The 17,064-nt window shown below is 40.4% G+C and overlaps 2 protein-coding genes across 4 annotated transcripts; both read right to left on the reverse strand.

Annotated features, from left to right (window-relative positions):
* Positions 1–2,580: 2,580 nt before the first annotated feature.
* LOC111016637 (DNA-directed RNA polymerases II, IV and V subunit 3) lies at positions 2,581–8,747 on the reverse strand. 3 transcript variants are annotated; one of them, XM_088123300.1, is made up of 4 exons: positions 8,233–8,747; positions 7,780–8,017; positions 5,103–5,410; positions 2,581–2,883 (listed from the first exon to the last, which is right to left on the reverse strand). In XM_088123300.1, the coding sequence occupies exons 1-3, from the start codon at positions 8,682–8,684 to the stop codon at positions 5,138–5,140; spliced, it is 963 nt and encodes a 320-aa protein (XP_087979426.1). In that variant the 5' UTR covers positions 8,685–8,747; the 3' UTR covers positions 2,581–2,883; positions 5,103–5,137. The 3 variants fall into 3 exon arrangements, with proteins under 3 accessions (XP_087979426.1, XP_022147789.1, XP_022147788.1); XM_022292097.2 differs by lacking the exon at positions 2,581–2,883 and adding an exon at positions 4,670–4,891; XM_022292096.2 differs by lacking the exon at positions 2,581–2,883 and having other exon boundaries at positions 4,670–5,410; positions 8,233–8,746.
* Positions 8,748–9,622: 875 nt separating this feature from the next.
* LOC111016609 (late embryogenesis abundant protein-related / LEA protein-like protein) lies at positions 9,623–12,441 on the reverse strand. Its single transcript, XM_088122307.1, has 4 exons — positions 11,649–12,441; positions 11,226–11,420; positions 11,049–11,171; positions 9,623–10,522 (listed from the first exon to the last, which is right to left on the reverse strand). The coding sequence occupies exons 1-4, from the start codon at positions 12,412–12,414 to the stop codon at positions 9,804–9,806; spliced, it is 1,803 nt and encodes a 600-aa protein (XP_087978433.1). The 5' UTR covers positions 12,415–12,441; the 3' UTR covers positions 9,623–9,803.
* Between the last annotated feature and the right edge of the window lie 4,623 nt (positions 12,442–17,064).

Consider the following 17,064-nt stretch of genomic DNA (forward strand, 5'->3'; position numbering starts at 1 on the left):
TTACGATTAATTACTCCCTATTTATACACTAAAAAGTTATTACTAATAGTAAATCAACATAAAATAACAATATTTTGTATCTTATAATTCTCAGGGGCTGCAAAATCAAACTGAACTTCATAATCCAAATAAAACTAAACCCAAATTACTTATAAGTTTTGGTCCTTTTTCTTCCCTTTTTAGGTCCAATCTACCATTAAGCTATGGTTAGGTTCATAAAGTTCTCTTAATGTCCAAATTAATTAAGCCTACATGTATGTCTCAAGGACTTGCATCATCAATATAATAATTGTTTTCATCAAGTGTGAAAACAATTTAAAAGTTGCAAATGACGCAAACAACATAACCAATTACTTTTTCTGCGCACATGTTTCATCATACCTTATTAATTATATTGTAACTTAAAGAGATATGAGTCAATCTAAATATAATTCAACTAGATAAGGTGTATATTCTCGATCACAAGATTGAAAGTTTGAATCTCCACGTCCACGTTTTATGAGTTTAAGAGATATGATCCAATTGGAAGTCGAGAATGCGTTATGTAATTTCAAGACGGAGTTCATTTCTTCTTTTTCAAGCAAATGGGTAGCTCTTTTAAATATTGATGAATAATTGAGTCAATAATTTTGATTTTAAGCATAGTAGAGGATCCATTATTATTTACAGCTGTTAGATATCAATATGTTGAGGAAAATTAGATAGGACTGGGAACAAAAGGATAACTTTGGGGATTTTTTTGGACAAGAGAGTAATTTAGAAACTCTACCATAGACTGATGAAATGAGAGGCAAATTAAAGATAATGTTTAGGACTTTCTTAAAAATAATATGATAGATAAAAGAAAAGCATGAGGTATATAATATGATCGTCGTAGTGTCGAATTAGATGGAAGTTTGGTTTCTCGCTATTCACCGAAAACTCGAGTTAGATGCGTTAAGCATGATACACTTTTTAGTTATTGAGAGAGCTCGAGTACTTTCTCTTTCGACTACAAAGAACTACTTTTAGAAATCTTTTTTTCCATTTTGGAAAATACAAGACAAAACATAATCAACATATATATCCCGATTATTGGAGGAGCCAAAAGATTCTTAAATGAACTAATTAACGTCATCATATATCCTTCTATCGTTCAATGTAAACAGTTACTCAAACATGTTTTCACGAGAGGTTTGAAGTTCCCAATATACCCAAAGATTTTAAAAATATTGTGTCAAAGTTAATAAGAGATTGAAGGCATTAGTTTTTAATGAGAGAAACCTAAGTGGTACAGAGAATAGGACTGGAAAACAAAGGTATTTATGGATTTTGTACCACAAATCTCTGTGCCTTCCTCTCTTCTTCTACTTTCTGTGACCCTTCTCTGCATTTCATAGTTAATGAATTTTATGTTTGACAAAAAAATGGCATCCAATTCTCTCTCCACATCCAAAAACCCTTCTTATTCCAAGTTTTTCTTATGAGCTTAATCATTTGTTCTAAAACTAATTAACAAAAGACTAGAAATTAGATGATATGCAATTGCCCCATTTGTTTGTAACATGGAAGCATGAATTGACAACTTTGGGAAACCTTGGACTTTGTTCTCAAAATTGTTTTCTCTAAATGTTTTGTGTTTATACAGCAAATGAGGGGTGAGAGTTTGAACTATCGTCTTTTAAAGAAAGAGTAAGATGCCTTAACTAGTATATGATTTTGTGTTTTATAAAAATGAAGGCCGTTGAAGACTTGTTTGGAACAGTCAAATTTTCCTTCTAAAATGTGAGTTAATAAATAGCGAAGTTGTAAGATAACATTAATTTATCATTTGAGAATAATTAGGATTTTCAATGATGACATATGCATCAAATCTCCTAGCAATGCTAAACCAAACAGATTTTTTCTTCAAATTCTAAAATTAAAAATAATGGTAAATGAATATATATAAGAAAAAAAAGTGGTTGAAGAGGAGAGCATAGAAATGAATGGAGTTGGCAAAGGGCACTTGGTTTTATTACATATTTTTAGTCATTTAAAAATTTAAAGAGAAAAGAAAAAAAGGACTTATCCCTCAGAATCATTTAATTTAATTTCTGATGCCCATTTGAAAGAAATCTCATGCTTTTGAGTTTTGTCCTTTGTCCTCACACATTCATAATCTCTGTCACATTCACACCTAAATGTTAAAAGCAACAAGACATGAAAAATTCAATGTTTTTCTGTTGTTCTTTTGGAAAAACATTGAATGCCCATAACTTCATATTTCAGAAGGGAAAAAAACACATTGTTCAAGTGAATTTTCATTCGGGCAGCTGTACACCACTATATTTGTATATTGTTAGTCTGGAGTGAGAGTTCAAACATACGACTTTTTAGTCGGTAATACACGTCTTAACCAACCGCAGTGCTATATATTTTTATCGTAATTTAAGGTGTATTTCATAAACACAATTTATACAACCTATGGACTACGAGATTAGGAAACTTGTATCATAAATAAACAAAATCGTCACATACCAAACACAAACTCAATTTCTCTACTTCAAAGCTAACCCAAGCAATAACTTAGTGATTAGGTACGGATTACTTTCCTTGAAGTTGAACATTCAATCCCTCGCCCTCACATTTGTTGTACTAAAATTTTTTGCATCGATTCCATAAACAATACACATTTATATAAATAAGAAGTAATTAAAGAAATATCACTAGAGCAAAGTCCATTTTCTAGGGGTGAGATTGGAAGTTGAGTGCCAAATAACTCAGAGAAGGTTCTGCAGGTCTTTTTTTCTTTGGACCTCAAAAAAGAATCCACCTTTAAAAGGGTCAAAATGTTATCAGAGGAAGCATGTCCCTGCACCATGTCTGGCTTCTCAGACAAAGATTTAGCATCTTTTTGGCAGCCTGCAATGACCCAAAAACCCTTCATTTTTCTTCAAGGAATCTTAGGCTGTTTTGGTCTTAAGAAGGAATCTAATCTCATTAATTACCTCAAAAGCCAATGTTAAAGACACAGAAAGTTAAAAGGGCATAGCAATATAGCATCTTGGATGATACCAGAGTCAATAGTTATTGTTCTGAGTAGTAAATAAAAATTGCTCAGTAAATAATGGAACTGCTGTGGAGAAAAAGTACAAAGTCAGAGACTGCAATGGCATAAAAAGCTTACATGGTTAAACAAATGAAAGGTACAAAGTTACTGCTTCTCATAAATTAAAAGGCCAATATTAATTTATTGGAGTTTATTTGGGGTATGGATGATTAAAACATCATGGGGATTTAAGGTACTGCACCAACTCATTGCTTTGAATATTTAAGTAACTTTTTGCTTTCGTTTTCAAATTTGCTTCCAAGAATTGTTGTCAGAGAGAGATAGTAAATGTTTAGTTTATTTTGTGGTAGAAAAAACTCTCAATGGCAAGTTTAGTTTGTTTTTCGCATGGGTAAAACCGTAAAAGCCACCAGTCTTACGAGAATTCTCGGTACAAGAGGAAGAGGAGCTCATCAACAAAAAGATCTCCTATGGGTGATCTTCGGCCCGGAAAGGGGAGAGTGGCCGAGTGGTCAAAAGCCTAAAAAGAAGATAAGGATGAGTAAGAAAATCTGAATTTGTCTCGAGCACAACATGTGTTCTCCTATCGCCAACTGAGGAAGTGAAGGCATTGCAGCCAAGCTTTCAAGCTTGGAACAACACCTATCATTTCATACTTTGATTGTTTGTAAAGGAGTTGACATTTTTAAACTTAGAAAGAGCATCTAAAAGTATGTCCTCCCAATCACAAAAGTGCTTAAACAACTATTCTTGAAACCCGAAAACCGAAAAGAGAAACTCTCAATCCCCTGAGCTTTTGGAACGAGACCTCGAACCAAACCATCAAATCTCCTCGATTTTGTATTGTAGTCTTCATCGAATCATCAGTACAAACCTTCTCAATAAAATCTCATTCGACCCTATCATACACCTGCTCGAATCCGACTTGAGAGCAACTACTGGATTGTTACCCCCTCTCCTATTTTTAAGAGCATGAAAGAACTCAACACACTATAAGAAAACTGTATCTTATCAATCTATTAGAGATAAAGGCATTTTGAGCCTAAAAATTGCCAATTCCAAGACCTAAGTCTTTCATCTAGACATTTAAAAATGATTTTGTACTTGACATTACAGACTGGTAGACCTAAGGTCTGATACAAATTTTGGATCCTTAGTTAAAGGAAACGCCAGGCTGCTGCAATTTGAGATCAGAAGGCACAGAGGACAAATCCTAGCCAACGAGATCTCGAGGCCTATGGATTTTTCATTTTAGGACATGTTCAATATAAATGATACAAAAAGGGGCTAGGAGCTCTCTCTCATCTTCCCCTCGGATCACTACCTTTAGTTTGTAAATCTTTAGGGTCGATCATTTTCTCTGTTGGGGCGCATCAAAATTAGGCTAAGTCTTTCTTGATTTTCTTCTCGGATCAGTCATGATGGATTGAAAAATATGCGATGAACTATAAAATTTTATCATATTTGATAAAAACTCAATTAAAAATCCCTCCTTAACCAAATAATTTCACCCATTTCATCTTCGGAAATCGGTATGATAAAGTTGTCAGCTTCACTTTTGGTTTTGAACTTCTCAAAACCATCAAACTTCTATTTCGAATGAGAATGCCATTTCAGAAAGCACATATGCACAATTGGTTCACAGTAGAGACTAAAACAATTGATTAAACTTCAATACAACTGTTTGATGACAATCTTCTAAGTTCTATCCAAGGATACCAAAGAAAATAGTAGTTCTGTCACCATAGATCTTGTCTTGTACCAATTTCAACCCCTGGGGCAACTAACCATGTCATTTAAAAGACAACAAAAATTGCCCCAAGGACGCAGCCTCTGGAAAAGTAATAGTCAAAGCATGGCCTGGAAATAGTAGAAGCTGAATTAACTATCATTCATAATCTACTAAACCAGGTCCAACATGGAGATGAGCCAAACACGCCAAAGATACCACATGTTAACTATCTCCCGAAGCTAGAAATGCATTGAATATGTGAAAAAGGCAGCACTGGACCAGGTGCATTCATACAGGAAACAAGATTGTCCAGGAAAACAAAATTAAAGTTAGCCTAACCTCCTAGAAACATATGGGGAGGCCTGGTATCGAGATCATCCACCTCGCATATGTGCACCTAACTCACCAAACTGGTCGTCTGCTTCTACAGTATCATCTGAAAGGCGGACTGCATCCAGCTTCTGTTTCAGAATATCTATGGCATTAAGTATCAATTGAGAAGCTTTGATTGCACCGGTAGATTCAACTGTGAAGATAAAACTATCTTCTTTGGCAGTGATATCCACAAGTCCAGCTTTACCCATAGCTTCTGCTTTCTTAATCACCTCATCATCGTAAGTGTAAGCCTCAGGATCAACCACCACAACCTTTTCAAAAATTAATGGAGAAAAAAAATTATTGGCCAAATACAAGGAAATAGCTAAGGTACTCATATTGTTACAGAAGCAGCACCAACTTGAAGAAATTACATTAAAAGAGTAGTAACTGAAGCAGCTAGAGGCAATACTTGACCCTTTGGGCTTATATGAAATACAATGGGATCATAATCCCTTTTTTCCTTAATTGCTCTTCAACAAACTTTATTTTACTCCAAAAGAACCTCATAATTGACAAGACCATACAAGCTCTCTCACTCTTTATAATTTATAGGAAACTCATAATATTTTATTACTTTAGGAAACTATATTTATGTTAAATGAGTATGTAAAATGTAAATGTTCAACCAATATTTCATTAAAAAAATTCTTAAATTAATTGAAGTATAAAATGAGACATGAAAATAGTATAATTTACATTGACTGACAAGAACATAAAATTAATATAAACAGAATAGACGTATAGAATAAATTAACAAGAACTTACAACAAAGGCATTATCAGAACATGTGTTAACTTCATTACATTCTTATGGACAAATTCAGCAAAAAGAATGCAGCTATCTTTATCATTGCAATGCATCTATCTAGATACCCAAGCATCAAAGTATCTGGATATTTATGTTTCTAAATATTTGGAATTCTAAAAGAGAAATGGCCTTAAAGGTTGGATGTCTAAGGGTTGAGTTATGTTAGGTTAGTGGAGTGAAGTTTTGAACCCATTGCAAGATGCTCGGGCTGCAAATATGCCCAACAGCCCCAACCCAAATTGCCCTAATTAGCAATGAACCAAGCCCAACCTTGTAACAATAATAATCTCTCCTAACTAGCTCACCCCTTCAAGAAATTGGCAGATGGACAAGGTGCCCTTCTTTTTTCCTCCTAACATGTGGAACTTCTCTGGGTGTTTGTTATAAGGCACAAGATTATATCAGTAAATAATTACATTAGACATATATAGCATTTCTTTAGGTATATTATAAAGGTAGAATCTGTAGATCTTTGAAGGTAAAAAATATTACACACAGGGCAATGAAATAAGATTCTTAAATATTTGAGAGAGAATTCGTATCACCTTTGACCAAAAAGGAAAAAAGAGGAAAATAGCTACAAAAGAGCACTGATAAGAGTTATATGTAAGAAAGTGAAGAATAGTAGTAATAACGTTAATCTAAAAAATTGGGAGCTTCAAAGGAGATGCAATGATGCATATCAAGTGCAAATCATCTGCCCTAGCAATAGGCAAGGCACCTATAGCATGACTAGGCATGCAACTTAGAATTGGCACAGGTGGTTACAACTTTCAAAACTAGATTGTTTACCTTCTTATTAAAAAAAAAAAGAGAGAGAGAGATTAGATTGTCTGCCTAAATCAATAACATTCAAAATATCATGTACGTAGAAGAGGAACACACTTCCACAGTATCATGTAAATGAGGTACATCATAAAAACCTTAGTTGTCAACTCAAAACTAGCAAATGAACGCAAACAAACAGCTTGCTAACATGTAATGCCAAAACTAAAAGATCTAGAAGTTTGAGTACAACAAAAGTCTTCCTATGATTGTTATCTCATAAGGGGTTGAACGCTCAAATCAAGCTGCAAAGGATATCCAAGAACTAGGTGCTTCCTCCTACGGCGCGTGTTCTGTGTCTTTCAGATGAGGAGAATATATATCATTTATTCCTCAACTGAAATTATGCTTAGAAGATATGGGAATACTTCTTAAACCTTTTTGGTTATCTTTGTGTCTCTCGAGGAATGTGAAAGATAGGCTTTTGGTATCGCTTCAGGGCTGGAATCTAGGGTGGAAAGCAAAAACCCTTTGGGGATTTTCTGCTTGTGTCTTTGGCTGGAAAGGAACCAGAGATATTTTGAGGATAAGGCTTCTAATCTTACTATTTTTGTAATACTGTACAGCTTAGAACTTCTAGGTGGAGCCATTCTTATAGCAAATTCTTTTGTAACTGTCCTATTTACATGATCCTCAAGGATTGAAAGGTTTTTTTATGATTTAGCAAAGTTTCTTATAAAAAAAAAAGGTATAACAAGGCCCTTCTTTGCAAAGTCACAGAATTAGTACTAGATTTCATCTATCTTGATTCTAATCTTACATTAGCTCTCCCTCATATGAAAAGCAATAGAAAAAAAAAAAATACTATATTTTATTCTCAAAACTTACAAACATGCTAAATCTGCCTGGCAAACCACAAACAATAGACAGTGATACAAGAGGACAGATACAATCCAGAACATAGCCCTCAGGGAAATAGCACAATAATACGAGGGCAGCCTGAAAATTTCAGCGGATTATTGCAACAAATAAAAAGAAAATGAGATTGAGGTCATATGAGAAGAACCTGGTGGGTATTAGGATCAACTTCAAATACTCTGGTTGGGCAACTTTCAACCCAGGTTTTCCTTTCCTCTAGTGTTAACGTTTCCATTAGGTCTTCATTGATGTGAATGCTTGGCTCATACATGAAGGTCACAGTTGCTGCAGGAGACCATTTTGCATGATCCTTACCAATGCCCTTCCTGGCTATGGCTCTCAACCTCAGTTCTTGACCGCGCCGTAGCTTCACAATGATTATTCCTCTACAATTACCACAAGACCAGTTCAAATTGGGGAGCAGTAACTTCCAACGTAATGATGCTAGATATCCTAGATTAAAATGATATCGACCCCCATTACAACCACGCAGCAATGTTGCCTAGAAATAAGCAATCAGAACTTCGTAGCTCCTGAGTAGAAATAGACAATCTCTAGCAACAGGTGTAAAAGAAAAGACAGAAGATTTGAGAGGAAATACTTGGTATCGAGCACTTCACCACTAGCAGCAGCAGAATCAGCGAAATCAACAGGCACAACAGTGTGATCAGAACTAATGAGATCCTTGCTGGTGACGTCTAGGGTTTGGTCGGAGTGGCACTTGGCGCGAAGGTGAAACTCGACAGAGCAAAACTCGCACTGGCCATCGCCATCACAAGCATCACAGTCGCGAGAGAAGCGCATGGACATAGCACGCTCGCTGGTGAGGGGAATGAGACCGAGGCGGTGGGCGATGAACTCGTCGTTGAGAACGGAGGAGTTCACTTCGATTTCAACAAGGTCAATGGCGATGGTGGGAACCTCGGCGATCATGACGCGGCGGAGGGCGTTGGCCATGCTGGCGTCGGTGTCGCGGAGCTCGAACTTGGCGTAGTCATCTCTGAGCTCTCGGATCTTCACCTTCGGGAAGCGCTGGTACGATGCCCCTTCCATGCTCTGCTCTCTGCTCTCTCCTCTCGAGGGTTTGTGGGTTCGGCATCACACACACCTTCTAAACCCATTTCCTTCTTGCCTTTTTTGCACAAATAGCCCTAAATTTTGAGTCCTATTGAAAATTGACCCGACTTCTTCACTTAGCTTGATTATAATTTGTACAAGTCTCTTAAGTCTCTGTTTTATAAAATTTGAATTTGAAACTTTAAAATTATAATTATATTTTGTTGGTATAATCGGTTTTATTTCTTAAGTTTTATATTGATCCCGCTCTTACTAAATTTATGATTTTTTATTGAATTTATGTTGGGGTTTAGTTTAATCTCTAATTATAATTTCTGCCACCTACCTCATAAATTATAATTATAATTAGAGTTTTGAATCTCATTTTCATTTTCATCATTTCAATTATAGATTTCATTTAATCTATAAGCATTAAAAATAGCTTAGTCCCCTAACTTTTGAAACAAATTTATTATTTTGGTATTTTTATTTATTCTCGATGGTTTCACATACGGTAACGAACTATAATATATGTATTAACAACCATTAGCAATATTTCTTACTTTTTTGAGTTCAACAACAATGAATACAAAATGGATTATCAACTTTTAAGATAGTAATTAATATTTTGTACACTAAATTTATGTTCAAATTGATAACCCAAACATACATAAGTCTAACACAAAATACATATATTATAAGTAATGTTGTCCATCGTCCAAATAGTTAACAACAAAATAAAGACAATTATGATTTAAAGAGGAAGTTCTATTGTTATATGACACATTACTATTTTCTTATGTCAAATCGTGTCAAATAATTATGGTCAGATATAAACATTTGAACAATAATATTACAAAGGAGACTTATTAAAATAAAAATTAAAAATTAAATTTCAAGCGATAAGAAAAAAAATTAGACATTAAAATCGAAACTCAACTAAAAGAGTTATATAGTACTATTATTATTATATAAATTTATAATTATATATTACTGATTTTATAATGATATTTATCCATTGGAGCTTACACTTTTACCCTCCAACGCCTTTATTCTTTACAAACAGAAAAATTCCCTTTCCGATTTCAAGTAATCAACCTCCGCAAAGCAAAAACTTCAAGCCGCCGCCGCCTCATAGCCGCTGCCACCGCTGGCGCCAAATCTTGCCACCGCGCAGTCCGCCGCGAACAGGCTCGACGTTTCGAACTCCTTCTCCCTCCCCATCACCGGCATTGCCGCCTTCAGATTTACGCGACTCACATACTCAGGGCCGTACGTTTGCCCTAACACGCCGCTCACTTCATCGCTCAGCGAGAAAAATTTGAACCCCAAATCCAAGTGGGCAAACGAATCCTCTTTCGTTATTCCATAGTTGTGAATCCGCGAATCCTGTTCCGTTATCGGAACCACCTTGGCCGTGATTCTGAAAATCCCCTTCGCTTCCACCATCACCTGGTTCGCCGGAGCCAGCCGGACGACGGAGATGGTCGGATTTTCGTCGGGGTACTGCCACTGGCTGCCTCCGGATTCAGGGAGGGCCACCGGCTGGCCGTTCACGGCGACGGCGAGGCGGTCAACAGAATCGTCCCAGGCGGCGGTTTTTTGGGCTCCGATGAAGATCTGGTGACCGTCGATGAGGATTCCGAGGGATTGGACCCATGTGAAGTCTCTTTTTAAGTTGGGGTTTCGTTTTCCGATCAGATGGGCGTTGATGTGGAGGTTGGAATCTGAAACCAGGCAGAAATCTCGATCTTTCTTGCCGTGGAAGTAGAAGGTGATGCCGTCGCCGCCGATGAAACGTGGGTCTTGACATACTGCTCCTGGTCTGTCACAATCTGCCATATTATTCAACCAAAAAACTAAATATCAAATATCTCAATTTGATGTTCATTATTTTGTTAAATTAATATAAGTTTAGTGTGTCTATTTAGTCTTTTATCTTGAAATTTCACTAGTTAGTCCTACTATAAACAGTTTTTAATGAGCTAGAGTTATGCTTATTCTTTTAAAATGTTTATAACAGGTGCTTAGACTTTCAATTATATATCTAAATCATTTTGTTAAGTTTATTTAGCACTTATAGGACGCTCACAAAGTATATTATTTAAGGATTTTATATCTAATAAGGTAAGTGTGCCATTTAAGCATTAAACTAAGCATGTCAAGACAAAGATTCTTTGTAGAAATCCATAATATAGAGTCTAAAACAACGATTGAATTGATTATAGAAGTTTAGCAATCTATTTAAATGTTTTTTAATGTATAAGAACTAATAGATACTAACTCTGAAAATTTATATGCCAAAGTTATAGTTTAAGGTAATAATTTGGATGATTTGAATAGTTTGATAATGATACTTACGGCAGACAGGTTTGCAAGTAACGCAATCGACTTCACATCCAGCAGGGCAGGCGCTGGGACAAGTGTGAACCATGTTATAACATTGAGGATAATTCACATTTTTGCATCTGACTTTCTTTTTTGCTGCACCGGCCGAAGAAGATGGTGGAGATGAAGCTGTTGGTTCCCCAGCATTACCAGGAGGAGCTGATCGTGGTGGGGAAGCTGGCTGAGATGGTGGTGGAGAAGGCTGCGGCTGGGGAGGAGTGTTAGTACTTGGGGAGCTAGGAGTTTCTGATGGCGTCTGTGGAGGAGGCGACAGTGATGGAGAATTTGGAGTGGATGGTGATGGGTTGGGACTCGTCGGAGGTGTTGAAGGAGGGTTGGGACTCGCTGGAGGTGTTGAAGGAGGAGGGTAAGGTTTCACGGGAGGTATTTCCGGAGGGCTGGGATTCGTTGGTGGTGTTGACGGAGGGTTGGGATTCACCGGAGGTGTTGACGGAGGGTTTGGACTCGTTGGAGGCGTTGATGGAGGGTTTGGATTCACCGAGGGCGTTGCTGGAGGGTTGGGTTCTGCCGGTGGGTAGGGATTTGTTGGAGGGGTTGGATGAGGGTTGGGACTCGCCGGAGGCGTCGAAGGCGGGTTGGGACTCGTCGGAGGCGTCGAAGGTGGGTTGGGACTCGTCGGAGGCGTCGAAGGTGGGTTGGGACTCGTCGGAGGCGTCGAAGGAGGGTTGGGACTTGCCGGAGGGGTTGAAGGAGGGTTGGGACTTGCCGGAGGCATTGAAGGAGGAGGGTAAGGTTTCACGGGAGGCGTTGCGGGAGGGTTGGGATTCGCTGGTGGCGTTGATGGAGGGTTGGGATTCGCTGGTGGCGTTGATGGAGGGCTGGGATTCGCAGGTGGCGTTGACGGGGGGTTTGGACTTGCCGGAGGCATTGAAGGAGTAGGGTTTGTTGGGGGGTTGGGATTCACCGGGGGCGTTGGTGGAGAATTGGGATTTGCTGGAGGTGTTGCTGGAGGGTTGGGTTCCGCCGGTGGGTAGGGACTCGCTGGAGGGGTTGATGGAGGGTTGGGATTTGCTGGAGGTGTTGTCGGAGGGTTGGGGTTCACCGGAGGTGTTGACGGAGGTGGGGGCGAGTAATAAGTCTCAGAAGGAGGAGATGGCGGCGAGGGGGTGGCCGGAGTGGGATCATCCTCCGGAGGAGTATTGGCATCACCACCACATATAGGCTTACAAGAGGCACATTCAACAGTACATTGATCAGGGCAAAACTTAGGACAAACATGAACCAAATTATAACAATGTTTATACTTCTTAATCTTGCACGTTGCATGGCTCGGATTGTTAGCAATCCCCGGCGGCGTCGCCTCCACCATCACCGCCATCGCCACGACCACAGCCAGTGGCACAAGAAGCTGAAAAGCAGAACAAGCCATCGGAAAAGAAGAAGCAAAACCCTCCAAACACAAAGGAGGAAGTACTTCTTCTTCACAGAGTTTGAGATGGCCATACCATACCCAAAACTCCATTTTATACACAGTCACTGGAGCACCCACATGCCAAATCTTTCGGATTCAGAAGAAACATGCAACAATTCAGAAAAAAGTTCCCACACTTTTGGCTTCATGGCTTTGCTTCCGAAAGGAAAAAAGGCATTTCCCACCTTTGCCACAGATGAAATAATGGAGATTTTAAGAGAAAACGTAAGGTTGCAGTTTGTTTTTTGGAAAAATTATTCAATTAAATTTCAAACTAAGTAGCTAGCTTGCGCTAAAGGGAAAGCTTTGAAGATTATTCATATAATAGTTTATTGTTTTTGTAAGGTTTGTTTAATTTTTATTCTTGCATTCAATGTACAATCCAGGCCTTTTGTTGAAGACTTTCTATTTTGTTAATGTTCTTATTGAGAAAACTGCATGATATGATTGCTTTGAATTGTAGTCAACTTGTACAAAGTGATTCAACTTTTGTTATGGTTAAAAGTCATCAACATTATAACTTGACACTTACCAGTGATAAGTAGTTTGGGTTTACTATTTTAATTGGTACATTTTGTTGATTTTTTCAAAATAGGTTTAAATACCATTTTTTATCATTTTGGCTCATTTTGGTCTTGTCTTTCAACTTTTGTTTATTTTAGTCTACACTTTCAAAAATGTTTTTAAAAATGGTCTATTTTAATCTCCCTTTGTAAAATTTTAACACAAAATTTATGTCCATGTTTTAAAAAATTTAGTGAATAAAATGTTATACTAAAATTGTGATGGAAAGATAATGAGATAAAAGTGAAAATGAAAAAAACAAAAATAGTTATTTTTTTAAAGTACAAGCATCAAAATAGTATTCAAATCTTTTAAATATTATATTTAGTGAATATATATATTTTGTTAATATTTCTTTATCTAGATGAAAAATGAATTACTTATACTTACTAATGTGGAGTCGATTCTTTTTAGAAGTCTTTATTTTTTTTGAAACGAGAAGTCATATTTACATTCTATATAGTTATTTAGCAAAAGTAATGTCTTGAAAGTTTTCTCCTTCATACATTATAGTAATCAAATTAGGGAAGTAGGAAATACTCAAATAAGAAAAAGAATATATATATATATAGAAAAGTGATTTACATGATGTTTATGTAAGGATGTGCACAAAAGTGTGTTCCAGATTGCAGCTCGAACTCGACTTTCGGACCGACCTGAACGCTTGGGCGGACCTGCACAAAAAGGTGAGCACTCCGACGATCAAGTCAGTATAGGTCGGATTCCCAGTTTAGTTCGAGGCCAGAAATCATCGTACTTGATCGGGGAGTGAGGTCCTCTACTTATGGGTGGTGGTCCCGCTAATCTCGCGACGGTTACACCCGGTAATCTCGGGACTGTCGGTTACACCCGGTAATCTCGGGACCGACGGTTACGCCCTATAATCACGCCGCTGACAGTTGCTCACATCGGCCCCTACCGAGCTTCCCGGTAGGTCGGACCTCGGCCAGGTTCACCTCGGCCCTCATACTTAGCATCTGTCAACGCTAGTGGTGGTGATCTCGGCGGTCCGAGCTGTGCATGACTCATGAGTCATCTTGGAGAACCAATAGGGGTCCTCCACGTGTCCAGGGTATTCCCTTCCCCAAACATTGGCCCCCTCTCTGTCTGGTCCGATCTCGACCTGGCAGAGAAGTTCATTCGACTTGCTTTGGACACGTGGCGACTTCCTATTCGTGGGAAAATACAACCGTCGCGGAAGATTTATCGTCGGAATATTCAAATGTTCCGACGCTTCGGATCTCAGGGAGGATCCTAGCCGCTCGTTGATTACACGTGTACGGTGGGGAAATTCTTCCGACGGGCTATAAATGCCCCCAATCCTTCAGATCATATCTTACGTTCCCTGAATTCTTGGAGTTCGATCTGAAGGCAGCTCGAACCCTTGGTAGGTCGGTCTCTTCCCTCTCTCGTAGTTGCCATGTCGTCCTCTTTTAGCAGCAACTTAGGATCCGATTTAGCTCGTAGGTTAGAGTCCGAGATCGAGGAGATAGAAAACTTTAGATTCTCCGATGACGGGGAGGATAGTGACGCCTCCACTTCAGGTCAGGGTTTGGAATACCCTTCTAGGATACCTGAGCACTACCTCGGATCCCTTCGTAGGGGGTTCGCTATCCCTGAGAACATCCTCCTCAGGCTTCCGGAGGAGGGGGAGAAAGCTGACAATCCTCCAGAGGGATGGGTCACTCTCTACTTCAAAATGTTTGAGTACGGCCTCAGACTTCCCCTTCACCCTTTTGTCCAAGAATTTCTCTTCCGGACTGGGTTGGCTCCGGCTCAAGTGGCCCCCAATGGGTGGGGTGTCATTTTCGCTTTGGCCATCCTTTTTTGGCTACGAGCTCGGGATAGTGAGGAGGCCGAGCTGTTGGACGTAGACCAGCTCCTCGTGTGCTTCGAAGCGAAAAGGATAGCTAAGAAGCCTGGTCGGTTCTATATGTGCGCAAGGAAAGGCGCAGGCAGTATAGTTAAGGGGCCGACCTCCATCAAGGGATGGGTGAGGAAGTGGTTACGCTTCCGGGGAATGGCTCGCAAAGGACGAGTCAGGTCGTTCCTTCTTTGACGTCCCCACTAGGTTTGGGAACCTAGGTACGGAGTAGTTCTTGCTTTTTGTAATTTTCTTTTGTCATTCAGGTCTAACTCGGATTTTGTCTTCGTGCAGTTTCAATCCGACCAGTCCCCGAGCTTACGCAAGCCTCCTTCGACACGCTGAAATACTACAAGGAGCGCTTTCCGAGGGGTAGGAAGGTCGGAACCCTGGTGACCGACGAGCTGCTGCTTAAGTCCGGGCTGCTAGATTACAACCCTGCAGTTCGTCCCATTGAATCCTCAAGGCCGAACTCTGAACTTGGTATGCCGAGCTTGCCTCCCCCCTTTTTCCTCTAACCTTGTGTTAACCCCTGTTTTTATTTCACAGCCATGGTTTGCGGATTTGCAAGCAGCGTGAAGCGCAAGTCCAAGGGTCGAGCCCATGCTCTTGAGGCCGCCCAGAGTTCGAAACCTGCCACCCCCGCCGTGGCAGGGCCTGCCTCGGAAGATCCAGCCCCAGTGATCGAGCTGGAGTCTTCTGGGGGTTCCTCGAGGGAGAAACGCCTCAGGGATCAGACCGAGGCGGTGGACGCCCGCCTTTGGGCGAGGAGGTGAGAGAGGAAGCCCCTCTGAAGCGGAGAAGGAAGAAAAAGAAGGCGATCTCCCCCTCGGAGGTCGGAGCTTGCAGGGTCTTACCTGCAAGTTTCGCAGATCGGATGGACGATCCTGCGGCCAGGATGGGCGGGACGTCCGACGTGACGACACGGTTCAGAGTTGAGCCGTCAAGTTCCGGGGTGAGGGACCAGGTGTCCCGCATCTCAGCTGCAAGTTTGGACCGCTGCCTAAGGAGGGCGTCCAAATTTGTGAGCGACCCTAGGTCCGTTCTGCAGAGGACCATCGATTACGCCGCCGAGGTAAGACTAGTGTCCCCATTTTTTGCTTAATTTCGCCCAACAGGTAGTTCGGTCTAACTTTTTCCTTGTACCGTTTCTCAGGCGTTCGTTTCTTCCATTCAATCGGCTCTGGCTGTAAAGGCCGAGCTGGATGGGAGGGAAGTTCTGGCAGCGAGGGAGAAAGAGGAGTTCTCTGCTGCCTTAGAGGCTGCTTCCTCCACCATGAAGGATGAGCTGCTGAAGGCTCACTCTGAGGTGGAGATTTTGAAGGCCGAGGTGGAGTCCCAGGCCGAGCTGCTGAAGAAGGAGGAGGACAGGCGCAAGGCCCAACTCCGAGCTGCCCACGCTATCACCAGGGGCTTGGAGAAGGAGAAGTTCCAGCTCCTGAAGGAGAAGGACGACATGCTCCAGGCGCTTAAAGTGAAGGATAAGGAGCTGGAGCATGCGACTGCCGAGCTGGAGACGGCGAAGGAACGCTTCAGCAATGGAGTCCTATTGGAGGAATCGTTTAGGCAACATCCTGACTTCGATGGATTTGCCAAAGACTTTTCTGACGCGGGCTTCAAGTTCCTCATGAAGGGCATTGCTTCCGACATGCCCGACCTTCAGATCGATCTCAGCGGTCTGAAAAGGAGGTATGCCGAGAAGTGGGCGTCTGGGCCTGGCGGCACCCCTGGCCCCCAAGTGTTGGTGGATCAGTATGTCAGAGATCTGGACTCTGACTACTCCGATCCCGAAGAGGACTAGGTCGGCTCCACTCAAGAGGGCGCTCCTCAAGCAGGCTCTTAGGCGACCACCCTTCACGAGGCTTTTCGCTGTCCTTCTTCCCTTTTCTTTTGTTTTCTGCTTGTCAGGGCAGAGCTGCAAGGTCTATAAGCCTTGGCTCTGCTCTTCATTAATGAAGAAGCTTTGTTCGATTTTACTTTGGTGTCGGCAACATTTTTCATTTCTTTGCCTTTTCCTTGAACTGCAGCCAATGTCACCTCGCACCTCCTACCTTTGAGGTCGCGCCTTCAGTTAAAATAGTTGTAAGTTTGAGTTTGAATCTCTTAATGTTCAATACATTGCACCAACT

The sequence above is a fragment of the Momordica charantia genome, assembly GCF_013281855.1.
Source record: "Momordica charantia cultivar OHB3-1 chromosome 4 unlocalized genomic scaffold, Mcharantia_2.0 BLBB01000004.1, whole genome shotgun sequence".
In the NCBI taxonomy this organism is placed as follows: domain Eukaryota; kingdom Viridiplantae; phylum Streptophyta; class Magnoliopsida; order Cucurbitales; family Cucurbitaceae; genus Momordica; species Momordica charantia.